Here is a 24,086-nt window from a genome sequence, read left to right on the forward strand (position 1 = left end):
AATGGAGGTGGCAGATGATGCCACACTGAAAAGGGCAGATGCTGGACCAGCAGCTTCCCAGAAGCACTGGCTACTCTATACACTTTGGACCTAAAATGCAGGTGCAGGATCAGTTATAACCTTGGGGGTTTTTATTCTTGTGAACCAAAAAGAATTATGTCTCCAAGGGCAAAAGTTGCTGGACCAACCTTTAATTCATGTTCATCAATGCCAGAGACACAGTGGATGGAGATCTGGCATTGACTAGCCAGCCCACTGTGGGTATCTCAGTGTTTGCATTCTAAATCTGTGAGTTTAAACACAAGAGTTTGCTCTGTTGTGTTAGGACAAGAGAATCTTTCTGTTGTTGAAATGAGTCTATCAGAAATAATAAGGATTAATTAACAGGAAAGAACATGGATGTGCCACAAGGAAACACCTCATTTACTGGCTTATTCCTTCCCCACATTCAGTTTAGCATAACATTCCTGATTCTTATGAGGATCTCTGGGACTGCAGTAAATATTTTGTCCTTTCCCTCTTCTACTCAAATGGATTTTTAATTTATTTTAAGTAAGCAGTAAAATAGTTCACTGATTGCTTGTTAGGGTCTTCTTGTTTAGTTAGTTGCTTTAAAAATGTGTGAGTTGGTCTGTTTACAGATTTAAAGTAGTTTAACTTGGAATATCCCCTTTTGTCAATATTAAAAATGCTTAGTTTAAGATGAGGCCAGGAAAAGGGAGAGATGGATGATGAAGAGAAGTGGAAAATTTTTTTGACATTTAAAAATTGTTCCATACTCAAATAGTAACAGAGAACTCTTACCAGGAGCATTAGTAGAGCACTAGTATCTTCTCAAGTGATGGGTGACACTCACAAAATGTATTAGAATGATACTTCAAAGATCCACCAATGCACACTTGTTGGGGTTGATAATTTTTGCAGACCCATGAGGATTGTACATGAGCAAATAATTATGCTGAATTACATTATCTGAAACAAAAAACCAGTTGTTGCAGAAACTTGCAGTATCTGGTTAAAGATCTCCCAATAACAATCAAATGATACTGTAATTTTGAAATATTACTAGTAATATTAATTGCTAGTAAATATTACTACTGTCACTTGCTAGTCTCTGATTTTGGTTTCTAAACTGCTTGTCTGCTAATAGGACTGTGGGACCTCTATCAGTGCCAGAGAACTTGAATATTTTCACCAGTGTTTTCTTTCTGTGGTAGACATCTGTTGCATAAAAAATGGGAAATTCTGCTATTGATGGCAGTGTGCAAAGTGGTGTGGTATGTCATGAGTTTCATCAGAGTCACTTTAGGTTAGTGACATCCCAAGGAATGAGCTAGGTTGATTCCTGAAGACCAGCTTTCACAAAAGCTCTCCAATAGCAGAACGTCATCCTGCAGCAGCTACAAAGAAAGCTCTTTCTGGAAGTGGATTGCTGAAACAAATCCTGCTTATTTAGTGGGCTCCCCAGAAAGCTGGCAGGCTGTTGGTGAGCAGACTTGGAAATACATAGGCAAAGGATCTGTCTCAGGGCTTGATCATCTGGTGCCAGTCAGTATCTGAAGAGTTCATGTATTCCTGGAAAGCTTCAGACACTACAAACTGTACAGCCCAGGTCATCACAAATCTTGTTTCCTTACTGCACACTCTGTATCTAGGATGAAGTGGCAGGCTTATTAATATGTATATTTCTCTGATGGTTTGCACAATTTTTAGGCCTGTGGATGGAAAAATTATACCTGCTCGACCTCCCCCACCTAAAAGTGTTCCTGGAAGGCCACCTCCACCAAAATTCTCTGCAGCCAAGACCTCCTCCCAGAAGGATGTTCTTTCTCGATCTAGTTCGGACATCGCTTCTGATAAAAAAAACAACAAGTTCAGGTTGGGACCCAAGAGAGCAAAAAGTGCAGTCTTTAAAAATCCAGATCCAGCATTACCTCCTAGACCTAAACCAGGTCATCCTCTCTACAATAAATACATGGTGAGAGTTGAGATATTCTGTCTGAGTACATTGTTTTTATAAAACAGTGCTGGTTAAAACAGTAGAAAAAAAGGTAGTTAAACCTGCTAAAGTAGGTTAGTATTATGTGGCTTTCAAAGTGCATCTATCAGCATAATCTTCCCTAGAAATTGCTAGTAGATAAATAGTGATAAGCCCTGTAAGGCAATACTGGAGAAAGCAATGAATACATGTAAAGTATAGACCCGTGCAGTGTATTTTTGTGTATATATGTAATTATATTATCTTTAATGCATAGCTCTTGGAGATTGGGGGTTCTTTTTCCAGTCACCGGTTCTGAATTCTCTTTCAGTGAGATTATGCTGAATAATTGCATTTTTATATTGGTTCAGCCATACATATCAAAATGCTTAGGGAAATTGGGGGAAGCATTGGAACTTATAAAGTAGTTGACCTTATTTAATCAAACTTGCAAAGACTGAGGAATGTAACATTGCAAATCCTACCTTTTTCATCCTATTGATGCTATCCCTTTTCATTATAAAAATGGTTTTGGTATTGTATGTGTTATTAGGGAGTTTTAAATACAAATGGATCAACGCTGCAAATAAAAACAAAGAAGGTCTTTCCCCAGGAACTTGAAACTGGTCAGTGATAGAGCTGGTGGCTGCTTGAACTGGTGCTGTTGTCAAAAAAAGCAGCCACGCAGCCATAGCATGAACAGCATCAAAATTCATCAGCATGAAGTGGAAACTTTCTGTTGCCATCTTTTTGATTTTTCACTTTTGCATTTAGAGTTTTGTGTATGAGATTTTTTTCTGTAGGAGATCAGTAGTAATTCCCTGCCCTGAAGTCTTACTGTCAATGGAAAGTTCCTCCCAGGGTGTTTTTCTAGTGCCCTCCATGACAAATGAATATATTTCTGCATCAGAGTGTCTTTCTGAATATCTTGTAGTGTATGGTGTGATACCAGTTAAGTGTCTAAGACACTTTTAAAGGGGGTTACACCCCCTGAGTTTCTCACAGTGTGAGTTCATATCACCAGCAGTCTGTTCTGAATGCCTTCCAAAGGAACCTGTCCTCTTCCACTGGACTCCTAATTACCTGTAGTGGGTGGTTTAAATAGTTCAATCATCTGACTATTATCACTTGAAGTGAAAATCTGAGATGCTTAGAAGTGAAAAAACTTTTCCATTTGCCTCTGTTTCTCTTCAGCTGCCTGTGCCTCATGGAGTTGCCAAGGAAGATTGTCTTCCCAGGAACACTGGAGAACTGTCCTGTAAGGTAAGGTACTTCTTTTCTGCTGGCTTAAATATTCAATGAACAAGACTGCTGTTGCAGTGAAGTATCAAATGTTTTAGTCTTCAGAGGTTACACTGAGACATGTAATAGTGATTTATTAAATCCTTGTGTTTCTGTAATCAAAACAGAACAACTGCCAAAACAAAACCCAATAATGGTGATTTGCCTCATAGCACAGGGATATTCAGCTTATGGAACAGAGCAAGAGTAATTACTTGGAGTGCCAGAAGGGAGAGGAAACTGGTAAAGTTCCTCCATCTCATAGGAAAATAATCACTCCCTTGGCTGAGTACCTGAGAATTGAGCAAAAGATAAGTGAGTACTTTATGAAGTGCTGTACATGGTACATCAGCAAATTGGCTTTGACATACAGACTTGAAACTGTGTTCTTCTCTCTGCTTCTACAGATCCTGACTTGGTTTTAGGGCATGACCCCATTAATGTTAAATAGCTAGTGGAAATTAGAGCAATGAGCAGACTTTTTGACTATTATCAAAAGCCTGTATGGCTGAAATAGATTTCTATGCAGTATGTTGTTTTCTGTTGTAATTCAGGTCTTATCTTGTCTGTGTTTGGGTTTTTTGGTGGGGTTTTTTTGGGGTTTTCTGTGGGGTTTTTGTTTGGTTTTTTGGGGGGGGGGGTTGTTTTTTTTTTTTTGTTGTTGTTGTTTCAGTTTTTTGTTTTGTTTTGGAGTTTTTTTGTATATAGTGAATTACTTTGAATGTAATTCACACACCATCATTGTCATTAGTACTGCCTAAAAATTCCTAGTGGGTGGGACAAGGAAGGTGACTCAGCATTTTGAATATAATTTGTCTTTATGAAGATGGCACAACAAAGCTGTCAGCTCCCCTCAGTGTTACCTTAGTGTAAGCAAAGGCATAGTGGCTTCCCTGCTCCTCCTGGAATGTTTGTTGGCATATGTGCTGTCCCTGCTGAGTGTGCTGGGGCAGAGTTGGGTTGGGTGTTCTCTTGAGCAAGGAAGAGTGACTGGTAGCACAAAGTACCAAGCACCAGTGCAGAATTTGTCCACAGCCCTTGCAATGAGTTGCTATCAGGGCTACAGATTTCTGGCCCACACAGATAGATAGCTGAGGCTTTTTCCATACTTGGAAAAGTTGTATGCCTTCCCTTCCTTTCACTGGCTCAAAGGTAGATTTTGGTGAAATGTATTCTTGTTTACACTGGCAAAAGGCATACAGAATTCAGACCCTTAGCTGTGTGACCAATAACCATTTCCTTCTGCAGTACCAGAACAACTCTGTGCCCAAAGTCAGAAAATGAATTCAGGAGTACATTACAGGGAATCTGTTAGCATCTTCCATGATTTATAAACTATTTGGATTTTTTTTCTTGTTGTCAGGATTCAAACCATCCTCCAAAGGTTTCTGACACAAGTGCACCTCATGCTGTAGTCCTGCATGATTTTCCTGCAGGTAAGTAAATACGAATATTCTGGAAGCATGTTTTACTCTAAGACTTTCAAATGGAAATCTTCTTAGAAATTAGAGCTTAAAAATGGTGTGGAACCTCAGTCTGCAAGGTCTGCCCATAGAGTTGTTCAAATCAGTGGGTTTAGCTGTAGATGGGTCAGTCTTTCAGTTAAAGCTAATTGATTTATCAGGTAAAATTAAGACCTTTTAAAAGCTGATTCTGTTTTTTTCTGTGGTATTTGTATTAAGAAGGTTTTACTTAGAGAAAATTAGTGAGTGTGACAAGTACTGTTAACTGAAATGATGTTGTCTTACAGAGCATGCTGATGACTTGGACCTTCATTCTGGAGACACTGTTTGTCTTTTGGAGAAAATTGATAGCGAGTGGTACAGAGGAAAATGTGGGAATCGCACAGGCATATTTCCTGCCAACTTTGTTAAAGTGGTTGTATGTAGGCTTTGTATACATTGCTACATAACATCCTGTTGCATTTGTTTGCTGGTTCTATTTTGCTAAGGCTCCTGTGTATTTAACTCCATTATGTGTTTAGATAATCTCTTATCCCACTGGCAGCACAGAAGACTCATCAACTTATTTGTGTGGTATTAGAAAGATGCTTGATTTGGCACAACCAGCTTGTGTTATGGGGAATAATTTGCTGTCAATTTATAGCCAAGTTAGAAATTCATTGCCCTTACCAGACTCCCTTTGGAAACAAGCATAGTTTCTCAGGGTCCTCAAAGCAGATTATTTTTTGACAGCTGCATATCAGAATCAACACTCAGTAAAAGATGGTTGATTTTTGTGCCTCCCTGCAGTTCCCTATCTTCTGTCATTTTCTCATCCCTTGAACTTTGCTGGAATCACCACTTTTTTAGCTGTGTAATGAACTAGGTCAGAGTAGCAATTTGAAACCATGTTGGTTTTTTTTTTCTTCCTAGAATACTGGTTTTTTCCAACAGGATCAATTTGCCTAAGTGGTTTTCTAAGTGGCTGCACAAATGGTTGTGCTGGCACAGTGCAAGGAGATTGTGTTGTTGCAAATGAGCAGCTTAAAGCAATCCTGTTGCTCAATGTGACACTTGACAGTGAGTGGAAGACAAGAGACAGGTGCTCTGTTGCAGCCCAATGGCAATTCATTTAAAAGGGATACACTATGGTTCCCTGCAGTCAAATGCTGGGTCAAACCTATTGCAAACCTGAGTCTGACACTGAAGTCCATTTTGTGACAGTGGGAAGGGCCTTGGGCTGTCCACACCAGCCATGTGGACATAGCGGAATGCCAGAGTGACACCAGGATGCTGGGAAGGTGCATGGCTTGGCACTAAAGACAGGAGGTGTCTGTGGCAGCACTTCCTGGGCCAGCACAGCTGGCAGAGTGAGTCCTGCTGCTGCATGGGCAATACCAAGGGTTTGGTGGACGTCAGAGAGGAGAGGGTGTCTGTTTAGTTTGTAATGGTGGTATTGGAGAAAAATTTTAATATCTGAGAAGTGCTGAAGAATAAAAACTAAATTCATAGTTAGTAGTAATGGAACCATGCTTGATTCACTTTCACAAGAAAGATTTGTCAGCTAAATTGATTGGCTGCTTCTACACAGACCAACAGTTCCATTTAAAAGCTCTTGCTTCTACTGATAGCTAATGAAGAAAAGATTTTATGTTAAAGCAGTGGAGTGAGTATTTGGGGTCAAATTCAGCATTGATACAGACAGATAAAACTTCATAAAAGCTAGGGAAAATGCATTTCTGTTTTAGTTGTAAAAGATGATTATCCTTTGAGGGCAAAAATCTTTCGTTTGAGAATTTGGGGTTTTTTTAAAAAGAAAAAAGAGTGCAGTACCTGAAGCTAATTTACTTGAGTGCATTCTCAAGAGTGCAGTACGTGAGGCTAATTTACTTGAGTGAATTCTCCTGTTAATTCATGTCAGATTTCATCTTGATACAAGGTCTCCATACAATACACTACAATGTGTTTTACAATATTGAGCCGGGTAGTAGTTTGGATCTAGACACCTAACAATAATACAGTTATGGCTTCCCATAGAACCTTCAGAGCACCACAGATATCAGCTCCTTCAGCAGGAGCATTGCAGAGATTATTTGTCCTAAAAGGCATTGTGATTTCCTCCAGTGCCTCACACAAGCTATAGAACATTCCTGTTGATTTCATGGGAACTGGCTGTGTAATAGTGACCTGTAAGCCAAAGCTCCTCACTAGGGCCTCTCAGCTCCTAGTCCTGTACATCTCACAGATCATCCTTCATGTCACACCAAAAATACAAAAATACAGTTGAAATCCTCCTGTGATAAAGGACTTGAGTGTTGGTGTTTGATATACCAGTGTATTGATTTTTAAAGTTGTATTTCTCCAGTTCAAGTGAGATTTGTGAGATGTGGTTTTGTTTGGAGAGCAGTTGGCTACCAAAGCACAGAAGGGATAAGTGTAAACAGTAGTTTTGTCTATTGTGGTGTACTGTGCTAGTAAATAATTGAGAGCAATTACCAGTTGAGAACTGGGATCTAAATTCAACAACATGTGGTAGCATCTAGTCACGTAGTCTGTCAATCAGTCATGCTACAAGTAGAAACAATAAACCAGCTTCATAAAACAAATCATTAAATATTGCTCCTTGTTTGCATAAGATTAAAAAATGAGAAAACAGGCATAAATTTACATTAATGTGGTCATATATCAGAGCATGCCAGGGATTACAGAGTGTCACACATCTGAAAAACAGATTATTTTAACCAGTTTCAAGTTTATTGTGGTTAGTTGCCATGAGCTTGTGATGGAAGATATAATTTTTTTTATTGTCTTATTAGATTGATGTTCCGGAAGAAGCCAACAAGAAAAAAATACCCTCTTCATCACGATGTATCAAGTGAGTCAGATGAATCTTACTTGCTTTCTCATGTTGATTTACAAGGAATGAAAAAGAAATATTAACTTTGAAACAGGGGCTCTCTGCACTGAGGTTAATAGGGTTAACAATTTATTCACCAAAATACATTGTAAAAATTGTATGTTTTTAAAACCTGAATGTTTATGATGTTTTATGAAGACTCATATTTAGTTTAAAAAAAGCCTAAAACCATCCTTTCATGAAAACTGGTTCCAGAAACCATGAACCAATCTAATTAACTTCAGCAGCACTGTACACTCCTCTCTTTGCTCCTGACCTTGCTGCTTTCTTCCATTGTCCTCACAAGATGGAACATGGTAGGGGCTCCTACTCATGGGAAAGAACAAGATACAAAGGAACAGAATATAGAGGTACTTTAAGCAGAGAAATCTGTCTGTCCCTAAGGTGTGCAGATGTATGGGTAAATCCAAAGTTCCCCCCAAGTTATCAAATTAATTGCCAGCACTTTCCTTTCTGATTTTCAAACAAGTTGTACTAATATTTGTGGGCAAGAAATTATTTTTCAGGTTATTTATTTCTCAGTGATGTTTATTGGATTTTGTAATCATTCATTCCAGGAATTAAAGCAAATTCATGCAGAGGCAGGAGCAACTAGTGTCAGTGGGATCATTCAGTTGTTCTTTAGATGAAGCTTGGTTTGTCAGGAAAAAAACTTTATTTTTAAAAGTTGCTTCTGCAGCTAAGAAAGAAACAGAAAGTTCTAGCTCTCTTCTGAAAGAAACATCTTTGCAAAGATACTTGGTGGGGGACAGGGGTGGGAATCAAGCTGCTTACTTTGTTTGTGTGCTATGAATTTATAGAAAGAATTAAAGCCTATTATTGCTTTTTTCCAGCATGGCATTTCTGATTAAGCAAAAATTTTCTCAGGTTAATTTCTTAAATTTAATTTACTAGGTTCTTAAATAATGAAATAGATTTAAGTCAGGGGGAAAAATAATTAGGATTTTTTTCAGTGCTGTACCAAAGTATATAAAATTTATCAGATGCATTGAAGTTTCTTTCTTTGATAGATAGGCTTTTTTTCCCTATAAGATTATAGGGATGGATTTTACAGAATAAACTATTTGAAAGTAGATAAAAACTAGCTTCTTCCTATGAAACCTCCATGTATTTGGGACAAATACACAGCACTCACTCCCCACCCATGTTTGAGTGCATCTAAATGGGAAGCTAGCTTGAAAAATAATCAGACTCTTAATAAAAGTGTAGGACACTTGCTTGGATATAGGCAAAGATATGAAATTGGACAGGTGACTGAGAAACAAGGGGGTTTATTGTTGCTTGGAAGGGAAATAGGGTCTTTTGCAAAATACTGTAACAGCCAGCAATTGGGATGCAGAAATTGACTCTGTACTCATTCTCCTCAGAAAGCAGAGATTAGAACCAGGGCAGGCCCCCAATTTTCCACCTGTCTTCTCTTCAGTGCATTTTTAATCATTTTAATTAAAATATCAATCCATATATTGCACACAATGCTGTCTTATTATTAAGTAGACAGTAATAACAAAGAAGCAAAACAATTTTCTGTTTTGTTTGTGCAGAGGTCCAAGGTGTGTAGCACGATTTGAATACATTGGAGATCAGAAAGATGAGCTCAGTTTTTCAGAAGGTGAAACTATTATCCTGAAAGAATATGTAAATGAAGAGTGGGCCAAAGGAGAGCTCAGAGGCACAACTGGAATTTTCCCCTTGAACTTTGTGGAAGTAATTGAAGACCTACCTGGAACAGGTATGAATATGTTTGCAAGTCTTCAAGAACATGGTTTTGTACTTAATGCAAATAGGCAGCATATAGGAGAAAATTCCAAAAGGACAGTGATTGCAGAAAGGAGGTAAAAAGAGAGGGAAGACTGATAAAAAACCTGTCAAAATTAACAGTAGGACTTCTGAAGAAGCTATTCTTAATAATGACTTCAAATATCTAAAATCTCTGTCATTAGTAACATTCTGAATAGACACTGCTCCTGTTCTTAAGTTGTGCTTTACTTACATAGGTACAGAACCAGCACTGAAGAATAAGGTGGAGGTTTCATCTTCCCTTCCTCAGGTAATAAAACTGTATAGGTGAGGGCCAGAATTTATGTATAGATTTACAGAGACTCTATTATAATGTGGGAGTAACTGCAGAATGTGACACCTCTCCGACAACACAAAATGCTGCTGCATTGTCACAGCCTCAGTTCTGACACAAGGCCTACACTGATTGAATTCACAGCTTCTGACAAATTAACATTGGTAAATTTTTATCCTTTGTGCTGAAGGAAATTCTTGTTAACTCTATTTTAAGTATTGCTGCAGTGATCTGATTTTGAATTTATTAATCCTTTCCCCTGCCACCAGAGATAAAAAGGAATGTGGCTGAGCCTAGATGAAATTCTGTGGTGTTAATTGCTCAAATGCCACTCTAGTCTACATCTGCAGCAGCACTGTTGTATTGGGAGGGTGTCAGGACAGCCATGTGCTGTACAGCTGCTTCTAGCAGCATCCATCAGTTTTTGGGCTCCATTCACACTTCTAAAATTAATGCAGCTCTTCTGTTAACTTGAACAGAGCAACAGACGCTCACAGGAGTGGTGTGAAGCGCTTCATGATTTTACAGCAGAAACCAAAGATGATCTATCCTTCAGAAAGGGAGACTACATCCAAATACTGGAACAAGTAGATTTGGAGTGGTATAGAGGAAGACTGAATGGAAAGGAAGGGATTTTCCCAGCAGTTTTTGTTCAGACCTGCTCAGGTACAGTGCTCCTACTGGATGGCAATTCATTATTCACTGGGTTGTGCCAGTCATGGCAGCTGTGGGAGAACACAACGGCATCAGCAAGTCACACACCACCAGAGTCTTCAGTATTCTAAAGCTAAACTTAGGTTTTGAACCTACCTCTCTAATAGTGGCAATGTAATGTTCTAGTCAGTAAGTGACACAGACTCTGGGATGTTTTCCAGTGTGGTTTGGGCACAGGCAAAACAGGGCCACTGAGCCACCTTTAAGGAGTAATTCAGGAGTATTGGTGCTGCTTCATCTTAGAGCAGAAATAGGCAAAGTCAGCATTTATTATGTATCACCATTGGGAAGTTCAAGTTAAGTGAGTTTTAAATTTAGTCTGCTTAGAAGCAGAACTGTGAGACTGTGTAATACTATAAAATGGACTGGTGACAGTAGAGTTTTTTATTGCAGTAGGACAGTGAATTCGGTACAGCAGTAGCAATAACATTTGGACAACCTATAGCACAATGGCGGGGAGAAACAAGAGAATGACAGGAAACTTTTCCAGAAACAGATTTATTTCACTCCCATGCAAGTTAACTTCTCTTCTCCCTGTAGCCAGGGTCGAGCTGTCACAGCCTGGAGGAGGGAAGAAAGGAAAAGCCAAAGCTCTTTATGATTTTCATGGAGAAAATGAAGATGAGCTTTCATTCAAAGTAAGTACCTCTCTTAGACCAAATTTCAAGAGGTCTCATGCTCCTAAGGAGTGCTAAAAATAAGGTTCATTCCCTGTGAATGTAGGCTTTAGACAAGAAGGATGAAGCACATAGATATTAACATAGATATCAACATAGATATTAATACATTTGATAAGTAGTCTCTCTAAAAAACATTTTTTCCCTTATCACTCCTGTTACCTATCAGCAAAAATCTTCATTAAAGACACTGGAAGGAGCTCAGGAGTTGCAGAATTCAACTAGATCAACTTCTCTGATCTAGTTAACATGACAAGATAAACAAACCTTATTTTGTAGTACATTCAGTTCCTGATTGGTTGATATGGTCCAGGGAGCCTCTCTTTGGACTAGAAAGAAAATTCTGAGTAGGTGGTCATGGTGAGAGTGCCAATACTACAGCAGCCAGGCCTCTGAGGGAAACCTAGTACAGCAGAATCTTGAACTGGCAACACAATTCAGAGTTGCCATGGGAACAAGGGGAAAAATTAAATACATGCTGGATGCTCAGATCATATTAAGCATGAACAAGAAACAGAGTGCCCTTGATATGCAAAGTCATGATTTAGGTAACCATGTTCTCAAAAGCAAATTTCTGAGAAGCAGTAGACTTTCACAGGAGCTGCAACACAGTATTTTCTCTTCTAAAACCAGCAAAATAATTTCACCATTAGCAGCTTGCAATGCTGAAAGGATAGATGATCCTTTAAAGCAGAAAAGGGAAATAAAGGTACTGAAAGAAAGGCCAGTACTTCAGATGAAGGCTGTGGCATGGGACACTGAGAACAAGAACCAGGACCAGACACAGGACCTGCAATTTAAATGGCCATACTGAGCTTTTAGGTTGCTTTTCCTTTTTTTGGGAAAGTTTCCAAGTACTAGAAAATACTGGGATTAAATGAAAAAAAAAATCTTTCCAGTGTTTTAAGAAAACAAAGCCCAGAAACACACACAAATAAGCACTAAAGCAGGAGCCCCATGAGCCAGCTCTTAACATACCTGGAGAGGCAAAGCAATGTGAGAAATTATCCAGCAGTGTTCTTCTATCCCTCCAAAGGTGGTGATTCTTCAGCATAGACAAGTATTTAGCCTAAGAGAAGCGTCAGCAGATGTAACCAACAGAAGAGACTGGCCACATCTTACCCCCTTCTCTTTGATTGATATCTATTGTTTCTAAAGAGGATCAGCTCTGCATGCATTAGCATTGCTCAGTAAGGCTGCACAGTAAGCTGGACTGACTCACACTGCTCCTTCTCTTACAGGCAGGTGCCATGATAACAGAGCTGGAATCTGTAGACGAGGACTGGATGAGTGGAGAGATACTAGGAAAGTCTGGGATATTTCCCAGGAACTTTGTTCAGATTTTAAAAACACCATGAAGTGTTGCCTTTCTACTACTCCCTGTGTGTGGGAGAGAATGTTTTCTACCCTAAAGGCACAGCAAAGACATCAACGAGTGTTGATTATCAATGTTTTGCACTACTTTTTCTAGACAGTCATAGTAGTATCTTGAAGTCAGATAAGAAAACTTGAGTCTTTTGTGACAGTGTATGTTATCATGTTTCATGAATGCTCAGAGAGCAAAACAAGCAGGCTTTTTAGCCATTTCCAACTAGGGAAATACTGTGGTGCAACACCATTTTAACTTATATAGCATTCTAGTATGTTTACTCTCTGGTATTATATTTATCATGCACAAAGTCTGCATAACATAAGCTGCTTTGGCCTTCTTTGAACTTTCTTAAGATCCAAACTTTTAAAATTGTTTTAATATATAATTACAGCACACAGTATGTAGATGAAGTTTGATATTCAAGTTTCATTACTGCTTGAGTTCCACATTAGCAGTAGAATCCACTTGTTTTATGACTTAGAGGATAAGAAAAATAACTGGTATTTCATAGTAGAAAGGTATCAAATCTAATACTGGTAAGAGGGGAAATGGAGAAATAAATCTTTGTGTCGTATCCTTCTATTCTTAGCCCAGGCTGCTCATACAGCAAGATCACAAAAGTAAAATTTTTGAGTATTTTGCCTCTTAATGAATTCTGTTTAAATCAGTATGAATCATCTTAGACCTTCCTCGCTTTCCCCAAAATACTTTGCAAGTACAGGTTTAGTTTTTCCCTACTGCCCACTGTTCTTTGAGCACCATCATATCCTTCTTTCCCAGCTGAAGTTAGTGACAGACAGTGTCTATGGAACTTTCTTAGATCCCAGCCATGGAGTAGCTGCACTATTCCAACTATTTGCCCCTCCACTCCCCTCATGAAGTGGAAAGCCAGTGTTCACGCAGTCTGCATTTTATTTACCACTGAAGCACTGGAACATACTTCAGTAACACTATTCCTATCCTGAACATGAAGGATATTATAGAGCCTTGGGTTTAGTTTTCAGCAGACGTGGGATTAGTTTCCAGTTTGTTGCCACATACCAAATACACTGAGTATCCTTACAAATGGTCTGTGGAGGCCTTAAGGAAAACATGCCTGGCAAGAGGTTACTCCAAACAGCTCTCACCAAGGCACTTGGTACAGAGCAGCAGTGGAGCTGGACTGACCAGCTAAGATGGATGTGATTGAGGTAGTTTCACATTATAGGAACTTCTGGTAGTCAGTCCCTTTTTGTAACAGCAAGGAATGGGCATCCAGTTGCAGTGGCAGACTGGAGCTCACCGAGAGCAAGCCTGAGGGCCTCAGCACCATTCACCCAGCAGTCACTGCCAGACCACAGAACTTGCACAGACAGACACAGCCCCCCCTTTGTGTTCTGTTCTGTGTTTAAACTACACCAGTACCCCTCACACAACCGGGGGATGATGATCACACAAAGTTTTAATGAGCTGAGGAGCTGGACTTCTACTTCCAATAGGGATTAAGGTAAGCAAAGAGCTGAATTATGTGCTGTTCTAGAAGGTTGGAAATGCAACAATGGCTACACCTGTTCCTTAGTTTTAGCAGCCCCAGCAAGCCTGTCCAGAACTCCAGTGGAATCACATGGCAATCCACAGCCAAGGACAATCCTTCTCACTCTCCCAAGTTTTCCTATTAGGAGATTCTAAAGGTTCTTGTTTATTCCAAAAAACCAGTCATCTCCTAAAGAAATCCAAGGAATTGCCAGGTCCTTCAAAGATACCACACAGTGTGGTGGCAGATGAGGCTGAAGTGTATCATGTTTACTTACTGTTTGTCTGGCAGTTTTCTAAGGTTTTGATACAAGTCTCAAAAGTATAATTGATTTTTTATATTTTTTTTTCAATTTCCTCTTTCCCATTTTTATAACTGTGTCTTAACCAGTTGTTTCTGTAACTTCACTGAATGTTCAAAGTCAGTGCCTGTTCATCGCCAAGACCACTCTGCTGTATGTAATCCCCTCCTCCCCGTGGGGCAGGGCAGGAGTGGCAGCAAGGCCTTTACTCAGACCACCGAGTGCCATCTAAGGGCTGCTCGCGTAGCTGCAGGCAGCTGAAACGGCGTCCGTGTGAACGCTGAAGCAAGGGAGATGCTCGGCTTGTACAGGGCAGGATTCTCCTAAAACAATGCCAACACCACCGAAAGACTGCATACAGATCACGAGAGAAAATTCCTAAGATGTACAAAAAAGCCGAGACTGAGGTGGAGTGCAAATCTTAACTGCAATGTAGTAGCAAATTCCAGCTGTAACCTTGAAATCCAGCTAGATCTCCATGCATTAGAATAAAAGCCTCACTTACCAAAATATTTTGTTTGACCCATCCTCTAGAAGTATCTTCAGGAAGATATCTTTGTTCTCTGTACAATGAACAGTGTCCTAAATAAACCTTTGTTAAGTCCAGTAAGTTTGTTATGGTACCTCTGTAAATTAAGAATGTATTTAACCAATAAAATTTTTATAATTAAGTCATGATGGCATTTTAATTGTCTTATGCTGTGGAAAGCAGAGCTTTCCACTTGACAGTTTGAGAGATCTCATTCTGCAGAGTAACACCCCACTCCCAGACAAGCAGTACAAACCCCTCAGAGAATGTGGATGATTTTAACAGGTTATCCAAGCCTTTGCACTGGGGTATGCCTCACACTCACCACCTATAGAACCTATCACATTTTTCTACCTGCTACCACAGGGCATCACACACACTATGTTTCTCACTGTGACAACATTGTGATGATGACACAGGCTGATCCTGCACATAATTCAGGTGTGCTCTGCTGAATGCTGCTTTCATACTCCATGATTTTTCAGCTAGTGTTTGATGAGAATAGAGAGGATGACTCACAGTATTTTCCTTCCTGCTTTTGCCCGACCTGAAATCACATTACAAAGCCTACATTACCCAGAATGCCTACATGGCAATGCACTGTTCCTAACAATACATTTAAAAGCCTGAAAAATCCCAAGTTCTTGTTCTTTCCCCCAGTCCTCTTGGACTAACCTTTTGGCAACAGTCCTCAGATATGCAAGTAACAAATAAAACCAATGATTTCAAAAATGTGGCTGTCTGGGATTCCTGGAGGCAGGTGACACCTGCCTCAGCAGTACAGATGGAAACAGCAAAGCAACATGATTCCTTCCCCCTGTTCCAAAGTCCTGAGTTGAGCACTCACTACTCTTCCTTCCAGTACACAAAGTAGAAAAACCAGAACATATTAGAACTCTAACTTGGAATCACAAGACAAAGTCACATCACCTGCAGTGTTCTGAAATAAGTTCAAAAGCATTCTTCTCATTTTGCCTAGGAAAATGTGACAATCCCTGACAGGGAACAGTACAGCCTTCATGGGTAGCAGAACCCCCTCTCCTTTTCTCCAATAGCTTTGTTGGAACAGTAACATTTTCACAGTTTTTCTTTATTTCTTGTCCTAATCTCTGTGACATCCAATTGCAAGAGCCACTAATCTCAGCGAATTCCAGGTTTTGCTCTCAGGTTTTAAATCACTAACTTACCAACAATTTAACAGGACTAACTTTAGGTTTGTTGGCCTAAACACATTGATAGTGCACAAAACTCATTTTAGCCAGAAAAAAACATTCTTTCACTTATAAGCCAACGTAAGTTGAACAAGAATCAAAAATGCTGTTAGATAATGGAAAACAAAATTATTCAGCAAAACATTTAAGTGCTTTGTTTTCAAAACACACACCATTGCCTCTTTACAGAATTTTTTATCCTGAAGTTCCACAGGTCTTCCAATACAGTCATCCCTCAGTTCTGACAGGTTAAAATCCAACACCCAACTCCACTGCTCGAGCACATCCTGAATTTCTGTAATGCTCAATTAACACTGCTTCCATCATCATAGTTACAACCTTAACACCTTCAAACACCTTCTGACCACCAGAGACCACACCTATCCCACGAGAGGTTGGATTCAATTACCAAGAAATTTAAACATATGCATATTGTTCTGAAGCAAGTCATCTGGATAAAACTTCCCAATATCCCAAGACTTCCCAATAATACTGACAAAAAATTCTGACACAGGTTTCCCTGTGCAATTTCTGCCTTCCCTATACTCTGTGAAGCACCTCTCACCAATACAGCTTCTGCACACATACACAAGGTTTTTTTGGTGAGGACTAAAATTACTGGGTAAAACCAACACAGAGAATCCACAGAAAGGACAACCCACCTTCTTCCACCCATCTCTACAACACAACTGGAGAAGTACACAAGTACTTCTTTAATTGTTTTTTAAACCAAGGCCGTAGGTTTACCTCACTGAAAACTCATCCACACATCCAGTACCAATACTGTCCAAGAGCAATACAGGCAACCAACGAAGCATTAGTTCTGTATATTAAAACCTTTTATTTTCCACCAATTTTTAGTTTCACACAGACTCTTGCACGGGCGGCTCATATCCATCAGCTCGCTCTACCTTGGTGCCTGCCTCGTCCCCAGAGGGCTTTCCAGCACCACCACCTTCACCATGCAGCTCCATCAGCTTGCCCACTAAAAAGAAGCAGTGACAGAAACAGTGAGAGATGGACCTGTTTGAAGAGTTTTAAATTATTCCATTACTCATCACACCCAAATGAAACCACCAGAATGTTTTCTGTCGGTAGGACTAAGTCCATTGCAGACAGCTCATGCACAGAGATGCTGCTGCAGTGACAGTCAGACCGATCAAGCAGTGAAATAAGGCTATGTAATGAAACTGCAAGTGACACCTTTTCCTAAAAGGATCTGGACTCAAGCACCTACTGCTGCATTACATGGGAATGTCAGAAATTGGGGAAATGGAATCATTCCACATCATCTGGGACCGAAACATTTTGTCATCATTCATTCCCAAAGCAAAGCTTTTAACATTCAGCAGCAGTTCCAGGTGAGATTTCAAGAAGCTCCAAACTGGACACTCACTGCTTGCCTTTCAATCCTGGAAGCCACATACTGGGACAAGGACACACTTTCCCTTATACAACTACTAAAGCTCATTGAAGCTGCTACAAAAATAATACATAATACATGGCCCTACAAAAATAATACATAATACATTTCCCTTATACAACTACTAAAGCTCATTGAAGCTGCTATACCATCTTTATCCAAAAGCAAATACATTTTAAGTCCCTCCTTTCCACACCCTCCTCCAGATGTCTGCAGGAACACTTACATTCAAACTTGGGCTTCTTGAGCATCTTCACCTTGCGGACATAGACATCGTGCAGAGGGTAAATAGACTGACAGGCCTTCTCGATGTCCTTGCCAATGCTGTCTGGGATCCTGAGGAATCATAGAGCACCACAATGCTAAAAACTCTGCCTGCTTCTGCAGCAGCAATTCAGACTTAAAAAAATCCTTAAGAATACAAAATATCCTCCAAAAGTTTACAGCATCACTTTGACAATTTTCTTCAAGTAGATTTAGAGTCTAAGCAATGTTAGAAGAGACATAGTGCAAGTGTGCTCATTTTGAGAGCAAATCTGCAAACTTCTGGAAACAATCAGCACACTGAAAAACTCTTCTATCAGAAGAGCTCAGAGCATTCGCAGCCCCAGTAGATCAGAATTACAACTTTAGTGTGTAGAAACGTGAACCAGAAATCTTCTGGAAAGTGATTTTACATTTATGCAAACGTGGCAGTGGATTCAGGTCAGACAGGATGCAGAGACTAGGAGAAGCCATTTGCAGAAAAGGGTGATTGGCTTTTCCACACAAGGGGCTCCTTGCCTGGTCTCTGACCAACAGCCTGGGACGCACCAGCACTCCCTGGGCACTCAGTAACAACCAACCCCCAAACAAAGATTTAAACTGTAGGGAAGAAAAAAAGAACAGGGCCAAAGCTTACAGTTTATTGACAACTTCCTTCAGGTCATTGGTCTGCACCTCCCGCGTCATGATCTCCATCATTTTCTTGCGGATCTGCCGGACCTGCTGGTGCTGGGCATAGGAGGTCTTGCGGATTTGGTTATTGCGTTTCTTGGTGAAGCCCACGCAGAAGAGGCGCAGCAGGTACCCATCCGTGGTCTTGACATCCACGTGGGCTTCAATCATTGTCTGGAAGAGGAAACACTGAATGTTTAGCACCCCTGCAGCACAGGCTGCCCAGCCCCACATGCCCCAAGCTCTGCCAGGCACAGCCCTTCCCTCCCTCCCTCCCTCCCTGGGGCACCGGCAGCGACGCAGACCTTGTTTCTCACACACCTGCCATTTTTTGACCATGGAGCACATTTTGTCCCGTGTCAGGTCCATCCCATGGAAGTTGGTCAGACAATTTTTGCCCTGAACGTCCTCAGTGATTAGTTTGAATTTGCGGAAGGCAACCTCATCATTCTGCAGATCAGCCAGGCTCACCTCAAACACGCGGCCCTTCAGCCCGTCAGAGGCAATTTCTGTGAGGTGCAACAGAATAAAACACCTTAGATTAACATTAGAGGCACATCCTTCAAATCAGACACTGAATTCCCTCTGGAATCCTGTTCTCTGATGTTTTCTAATGGTGATCACAGAGCCAGCAAGGCTGACAATTTCTCCCTTTGGGAGGAATCTTTTCAAGGCAGTAGTACCAGGTGTGGGATATGAACAGCAGCACACAGCAGATCCCACCACGTGTAATAATTTGGTTTGTTTCAAGCATAAACGGGCTGCAGAGTATTTGGAAATTATGAACAGTAATGAGAAAACCAAACACAAAAAGCCACAAGTGCTCAGCAGAGATGAAGCAGCAATGTACAGCCCAGTACAATAATTTCACAGCTCCTCCTCCAGCGAGGAACCATTTTAACTACACTGGCTGGTTCACACTTTGTTTGGCAGTTACCCTCATTTTATTTGTTTCACATGTTACAGTTCAAAGTAACAATCAAAATCCTAAGTTTGACTGCAGCCAGCAGAGTATCATAAAGCTATTTAGCTACTCTGCATGGCTACGCTTCCAAAAACAGGGTTGGTTACCTCTATCCAGATACCTCTGTGTTCCTAACAGAGCTCTCCTCTTCCTAAAGTGTGCCAGATTATATACAACCGAATTTACCCCCCAGTGATACATCAGTGCTCACATTAAGTCAGCAATTCTGGCTCTAATCTTTACCCAAAACCTTTAAATTCCAGGTATTTCAGTATCTTCATGTGCTGGTCGCTATGATCCTATAAGGACTAATGTCTCCTGTGGCACTGTCCCACATCTTCCCCTGTGACAATCAGAACAAGTGCTTACTTCTTGAACTTCTCCCAGCTTGCCAGGTTACTACATGAGGAGCTCATTAGAAACTTCAGGCCCTTCCTTCCATGGTTTGGCATTCTTGTACAAACAAGAGCTTCTGAACTTCCTGCAGCTAAGCTCATTTATTCAAACAACTCGGTCAACTCGAAAAAAATTCTACTCAAATCACCCAACATTTTTACCTTCCAAGCTCGTAACAAGTACAAGCAAAACCCATTTTTCATCAGTCTTTTATCCAAGAAGTTCTTTAACCGCTCGGAGCCAGCACATGGAGCAAGCACAATCCCCTGTACTGCACCCACCCCAGCTACTCACTAGTTCCTTGAGTCCTGGTGACAAGCGTCTTCCCGATGTTCCGGATATTGAACATCGCCGGTGCTTTGACATCGTACCAGTCCTTCTTGGAGAAAGGGTCGACCCTTAAATCAAACGAAGAAGATTTTTTAGCCGACGTTCTCAGGCCGCACCGGGCTGCAGTAAAACCTTCCTCCCCGACTGCCCGCCGCTGCTCCCGCCCCGTCGGGCCCACGCCCGCCCGCCTGACGCCATGACAGCATCGGCCCTGCTCCGGCCGGGCCGCCGCCGCCATCCGCCCCGCATCCCCGCCATCCCGCCGCCGCGGCGTCCCGCCCGGCGCCCCCGGGCACCGCCCGCCCTCGCCCCGGCGGCCCTCACACTTTCTTCTTGGCGCCCTTCTTGCCGCCCTTGGTGAGGCGCTTGTTCTTCCCGACCGCCATGGTCCGGCCCGCGCCGCGGAAAGGGCGGGGCGCGCGCGCTCCCGCGAGATTATACGAGAGCGGCGCTCGCGCGAGACCTGCGAGAACGGCACCGCCTCCAGCGCCGGGGGCGGGGGCGGCCCGCGCGGGACGTACCACGGTGGGACGGAACCAACGGCGCGGGGGGGGGGCGGGGGGAGCCTCGGCACAGCCTGTGAGCGCCCCCGCCTGGACCCCTGCGGAACGCCCGGCCCTGGGAGCGCCCGGCCCGGCACTCCCGATCCCTCGGCCCGGCACTCCCGATCCCTGCGGATCCCCCGGCCCGGCACTCCCGATCCCTGCTCCCCGAAAGTGGGGCCGCTGTGCGGACGGGCAGAGCCACAGGGACGGGGTTCGCTGCACCGACTGTATCCCGGTGTCTATGACCTCCTGCCTATTCGGGTGTCTTCAAGCTGAATGATCTGTCCCCAGACTGAATCGCGTCACCTTTTCTAAACGTAACTGATGTCGTCTAGTATTTTCTACAATGGAAGTTGCTTAATGAAGAACTTTGTATTTCAAGTATCGCATAAGAGTACCGTCATACGAGTAAGTATACATCGATGGATGAGGAATATGCTTTAGACAGGAGGGTTCATGTAAATTTTACTGTATAAAGGACGTTACTTTTTACCCCATGGTGTGTTTGATTTGTCAAACCTCCACCTTGCATCCTGTGCAGAATAAATAATATCTCCTTTCTAAACTAGACTCTGTGTTTAGAGAGCTCCTAAAATCGGCAGCTTTCCCAGGCCTTGGGGCGTGAGGGGACAACCAGAAGTTGTTGGTCTGGGCTGCCCCAAATGCCCCAGCCAAGGGCTCCTCTCCCCACCGCACAGGGCAGGAGGAGGCTCCGCTCAGCCTTCGGGCATGGGCAGGGATGACACATGGAGAAGCTGTGCCCAGGATAGTGCCAGGCAGTTGGGAACCCCCCTGGACAAGAAGAGCCACAGGCTGTGGCTCACCCATGAGCCTCACAGCAGCCTCTGGCAAGGACATGCCTGAGGCTGTGCCAGGAAGGATGGGATCCAGCACAGGTACCTGCACCGTGCCTGCTAGAGACAGCCCGCTGCCAAGCATCCAGGCTTGTTCCTCCTCCTGTGGGTGCCATCCCTTTTGCACCCACACCAGGACAGTGGAAAGCAGAGTGTGTCTGAGGGGTCATGGTGAGAGTCCCCATCCTGCTTCCACGCCCAGGAGCAGGGTATTGGGAGTCAGCAGGGGGCTGTGCTGACCTTCCATGTCTGCGAGGTTTTGGCCAGCTGCCGGAGCTGTTCCCACTGTAGGGACTGTGTACCTTTGAGGAGGATTTCTTCAGAGGCTGTAGAAATACCACTAGAGCCCAGGGCAGGAGCCTCTGCACCTTCACTGTGGCCAGTCTTGGAAGTGTTATTTACAGCTCTTTTGGGAAAGGTGCTGCCCAAGACCTCATTCTCTCTTTGCCACTTCCCATCAGAGTCTCTCTGATCTCTTGGGAGAGGAGGATGGAGACCACTTGCACACACTCGTGACAGGTGACAGCCTCTCCTGGGCGCTGCATGCCTCTCCCCCTGGAGGAGACATGCTTTCCTTGGGGCTCCATTACAATGGTCAAGGGAAAGGAGTGTTTGGTGGGCTCAGGCTGGCTCCTGGCTCCTTGCTTGTCTCTGCATCAATGGAGCAGCTGGGAGCATGGGAGGTAGCGGTGAGGAAAATGCATCCTGGTACTTCCCGGAAGTATGAATTTGCCTGCAAGGGGACACAGGGAAAAGGAACACATAGGCCCCTTAGCGCTGCAGAAGAGCCATGGAGGTGTCACATCTTTCAAGAGTTGTAGGAACATCTGCCAGCTGCCCCAGAGGTGATGGTGACATCCTGCCCACCACCCGGGAACCACGGATCTTGCCCTGGCCCCCAAAAGGACCCAGGTATCCTGCCTTTCATGGGACAGGTGGCCAAGGCCAGAGTGGGCAGGGGCCACCCAAGGGATGCACGCAGACAGTCACGTGGCTCGTTAATGACTGCCTAATGACCTTGGGGGCCATGAGGGTGAGCGGGGCCTCCTGGACACCTGGCTCTCCCCAGACATCCACTGGACCTTGCTCTTTACCCTGCCCCTCCTACTGGATCCTTGCCCATTGGGCACAGCTGGGGCCGGTATAAAAGAGGCGCAGAGGAGGGGGAGGGATCCCGGAGACCCTGAGGCCATAAGGGAAACTGAGGCGCGCACACAGGTGCGGGTGAAGGGTGCACCGGGGACCAGAATGTCTGTGGGAGGGGTCTGGGAGGAACCCAAGCGTCCAGTGGGGAAGGGAGGCTCTGTATGGCATCTGGGTGTGGGGGCACAGGGTGGGTCTGTAGGGGAGCCAGGGGTCTGAGGAGCAGCTAGGGGGTGTTCCATGGGGGACTGAGGCTTCTGGGGAGTGCTTAACTTTAGGGGACCCATGCATCCAGGTGAATCCACAGATAGCCCAGCTGTTCAGAGATGGGCCCCCGGGCATTGGGAGGGGATTTCTATGGGACCCAGGGATCTGGGAGGGGGAATCTGTAGGATAACCAAGCGCCCAGGGTGGGATTTCCAGTCGGGGGCCCAGAGGTGCAGATGGCCATAACCCCCCCGTTCCGCAGGTGTCCATGGCGGGCTGGGCGCTGTGCATGACGCTGGTGCTGGCAGCGCTGGCAGGGGCGGCGGCCGAGACCCGCTACGAGAAGTTCCTGCGGCAGCACGTGGACAGCCCGCGGACGCCCACGCTGGCTGCACACCGCTACTGCGAGACCATGCTGGCGCGGCGCCAGGTGACGGGCCCGGGCAGGCCCTGCAAGCCCTCCAACACCTTCGTGCACGCCCCAGCCGCCGAGCTGGTGGCCGCGTGCTCCCAGGCGCCCGACCCCCAGACGGGGTTCCAGAGCACGCCGAGGGCGCTGAGCCTGACGATGTGCCGCCTGCGCGGCGGGGACACGCGCCGCCATGCGCCTACCGCGCCCGCCAGGCCCAGCAGCACGTGCGCGTGGCCTGCCGCGACGGGCTGCCCGTGCACCTGGCTGGCACCTACACGGCCCCGCAGTGAGCCCGGCACGGCGCTCCCGGGGGCCCTCACGCATCCTCCCACCCATCAGGGGCTCTGTTCGTGCTGCCAATAAAGGAGGTGTCACAGGCCTAGGCTCCATTATCAGCTTGTGGTGGGATCCTGTGATCATACCCCCCGTGAGCCCCTTGGGTGGCCCCAACCCTGTATTTGGCCCCCATGTGCCTTATAAATCCCTGGGTTTTCCCAGTCTCCTGGGCGTCCCATAGCCCCCTGGGGTGTCTCTGCCCTCTCCTGTGCCCTCTCCCCTTTCTTAGGTGTCCCACAACTCCCACAGGTGCCTCACAACCACCACCACCCTCCCAGCCCAAGGCCCACCAATCTCCTGGATGTGCACCCAGCCGTCTTCCCAATGTCCTGACCCTCTGAGTGTCAAATTGCTTTCCTGGATAGCCCATGACTATCACAGGGTTTCCCAACCTCCCACATGCCTTACAAACCCCCTGGGTACCCCCAAATTCCCCCATGTCTGCCCCATAAACTGTCCCATAAGATGCCCCATCTCCCACATGCCTCTGACCCCAGCCGTGGCCTCTCTGGGTTGAGGCTGCTCTCCCTTGGG

General features: G+C 44.0%; 3 protein-coding genes and 1 non-coding gene across 4 annotated transcripts in view; 2 read left to right on the forward strand and 2 right to left on the reverse strand.

The window, feature by feature from the left end:
* The window catches only part of SH3D19 (SH3 domain containing 19), an 82,007-nt gene extending 67,066 nt beyond the window's left edge, over positions 1-14,941 (forward strand). The window contains 10 exon segments of the mRNA XM_030948424.1: positions 1,714-1,978; positions 3,173-3,241; positions 4,623-4,695; positions 5,010-5,140; positions 7,518-7,576; positions 9,160-9,347; positions 9,613-9,665; positions 10,169-10,355; positions 10,944-11,041; positions 12,322-14,941. Of these exon segments, the coding sequence (XP_030804284.1) occupies positions 1,714-1,978; positions 3,173-3,241; positions 4,623-4,695; positions 5,010-5,140; positions 7,518-7,576; positions 9,160-9,347; positions 9,613-9,665; positions 10,169-10,355; positions 10,944-11,041; positions 12,322-12,438 (1,240 nt within the window). The 3' untranslated portion in view covers positions 12,439-14,941.
* Positions 14,942-16,823: 1,882 nt separating this feature from the next.
* Positions 16,824-20,523, reverse strand: RPS3A (ribosomal protein S3A). Its single transcript, XM_030948426.1, has 6 exons — positions 20,380-20,523; positions 20,020-20,123; positions 18,687-18,874; positions 18,331-18,539; positions 17,656-17,765; positions 16,824-16,991 (listed from the first exon to the last, which is right to left on the reverse strand). Exons 1-6 carry the CDS (start codon positions 20,439-20,441, stop codon positions 16,870-16,872), a joined length of 795 nt encoding a protein of 264 aa, XP_030804286.1. The 5' UTR covers positions 20,442-20,523; the 3' UTR covers positions 16,824-16,869.
* Positions 17,260-17,329, reverse strand: LOC115903805. Its single transcript, XR_004060735.1, has one exon. It is a non-coding gene; the product is annotated as a small nucleolar RNA SNORD73 (small nucleolar RNA).
* Positions 20,524-23,072: 2,549 nt separating the features above from the next.
* On the forward strand, positions 23,073-23,540 carry LOC115903581 (ribonuclease CL2-like). Its single transcript, XM_030948181.1, is given in 2 exon segments — positions 23,073-23,397; positions 23,400-23,540. Coding segments are annotated over 2 exon segments (432 nt in total). The 3' UTR covers positions 23,507-23,540.
* Positions 23,541-24,086: the final 546 nt, after the last annotated feature.

This window comes from Camarhynchus parvulus, chromosome 4 (genome assembly GCF_901933205.1).
Source record: "Camarhynchus parvulus chromosome 4, STF_HiC, whole genome shotgun sequence".
NCBI classification, from domain to species: domain Eukaryota; kingdom Metazoa; phylum Chordata; class Aves; order Passeriformes; family Thraupidae; genus Camarhynchus; species Camarhynchus parvulus.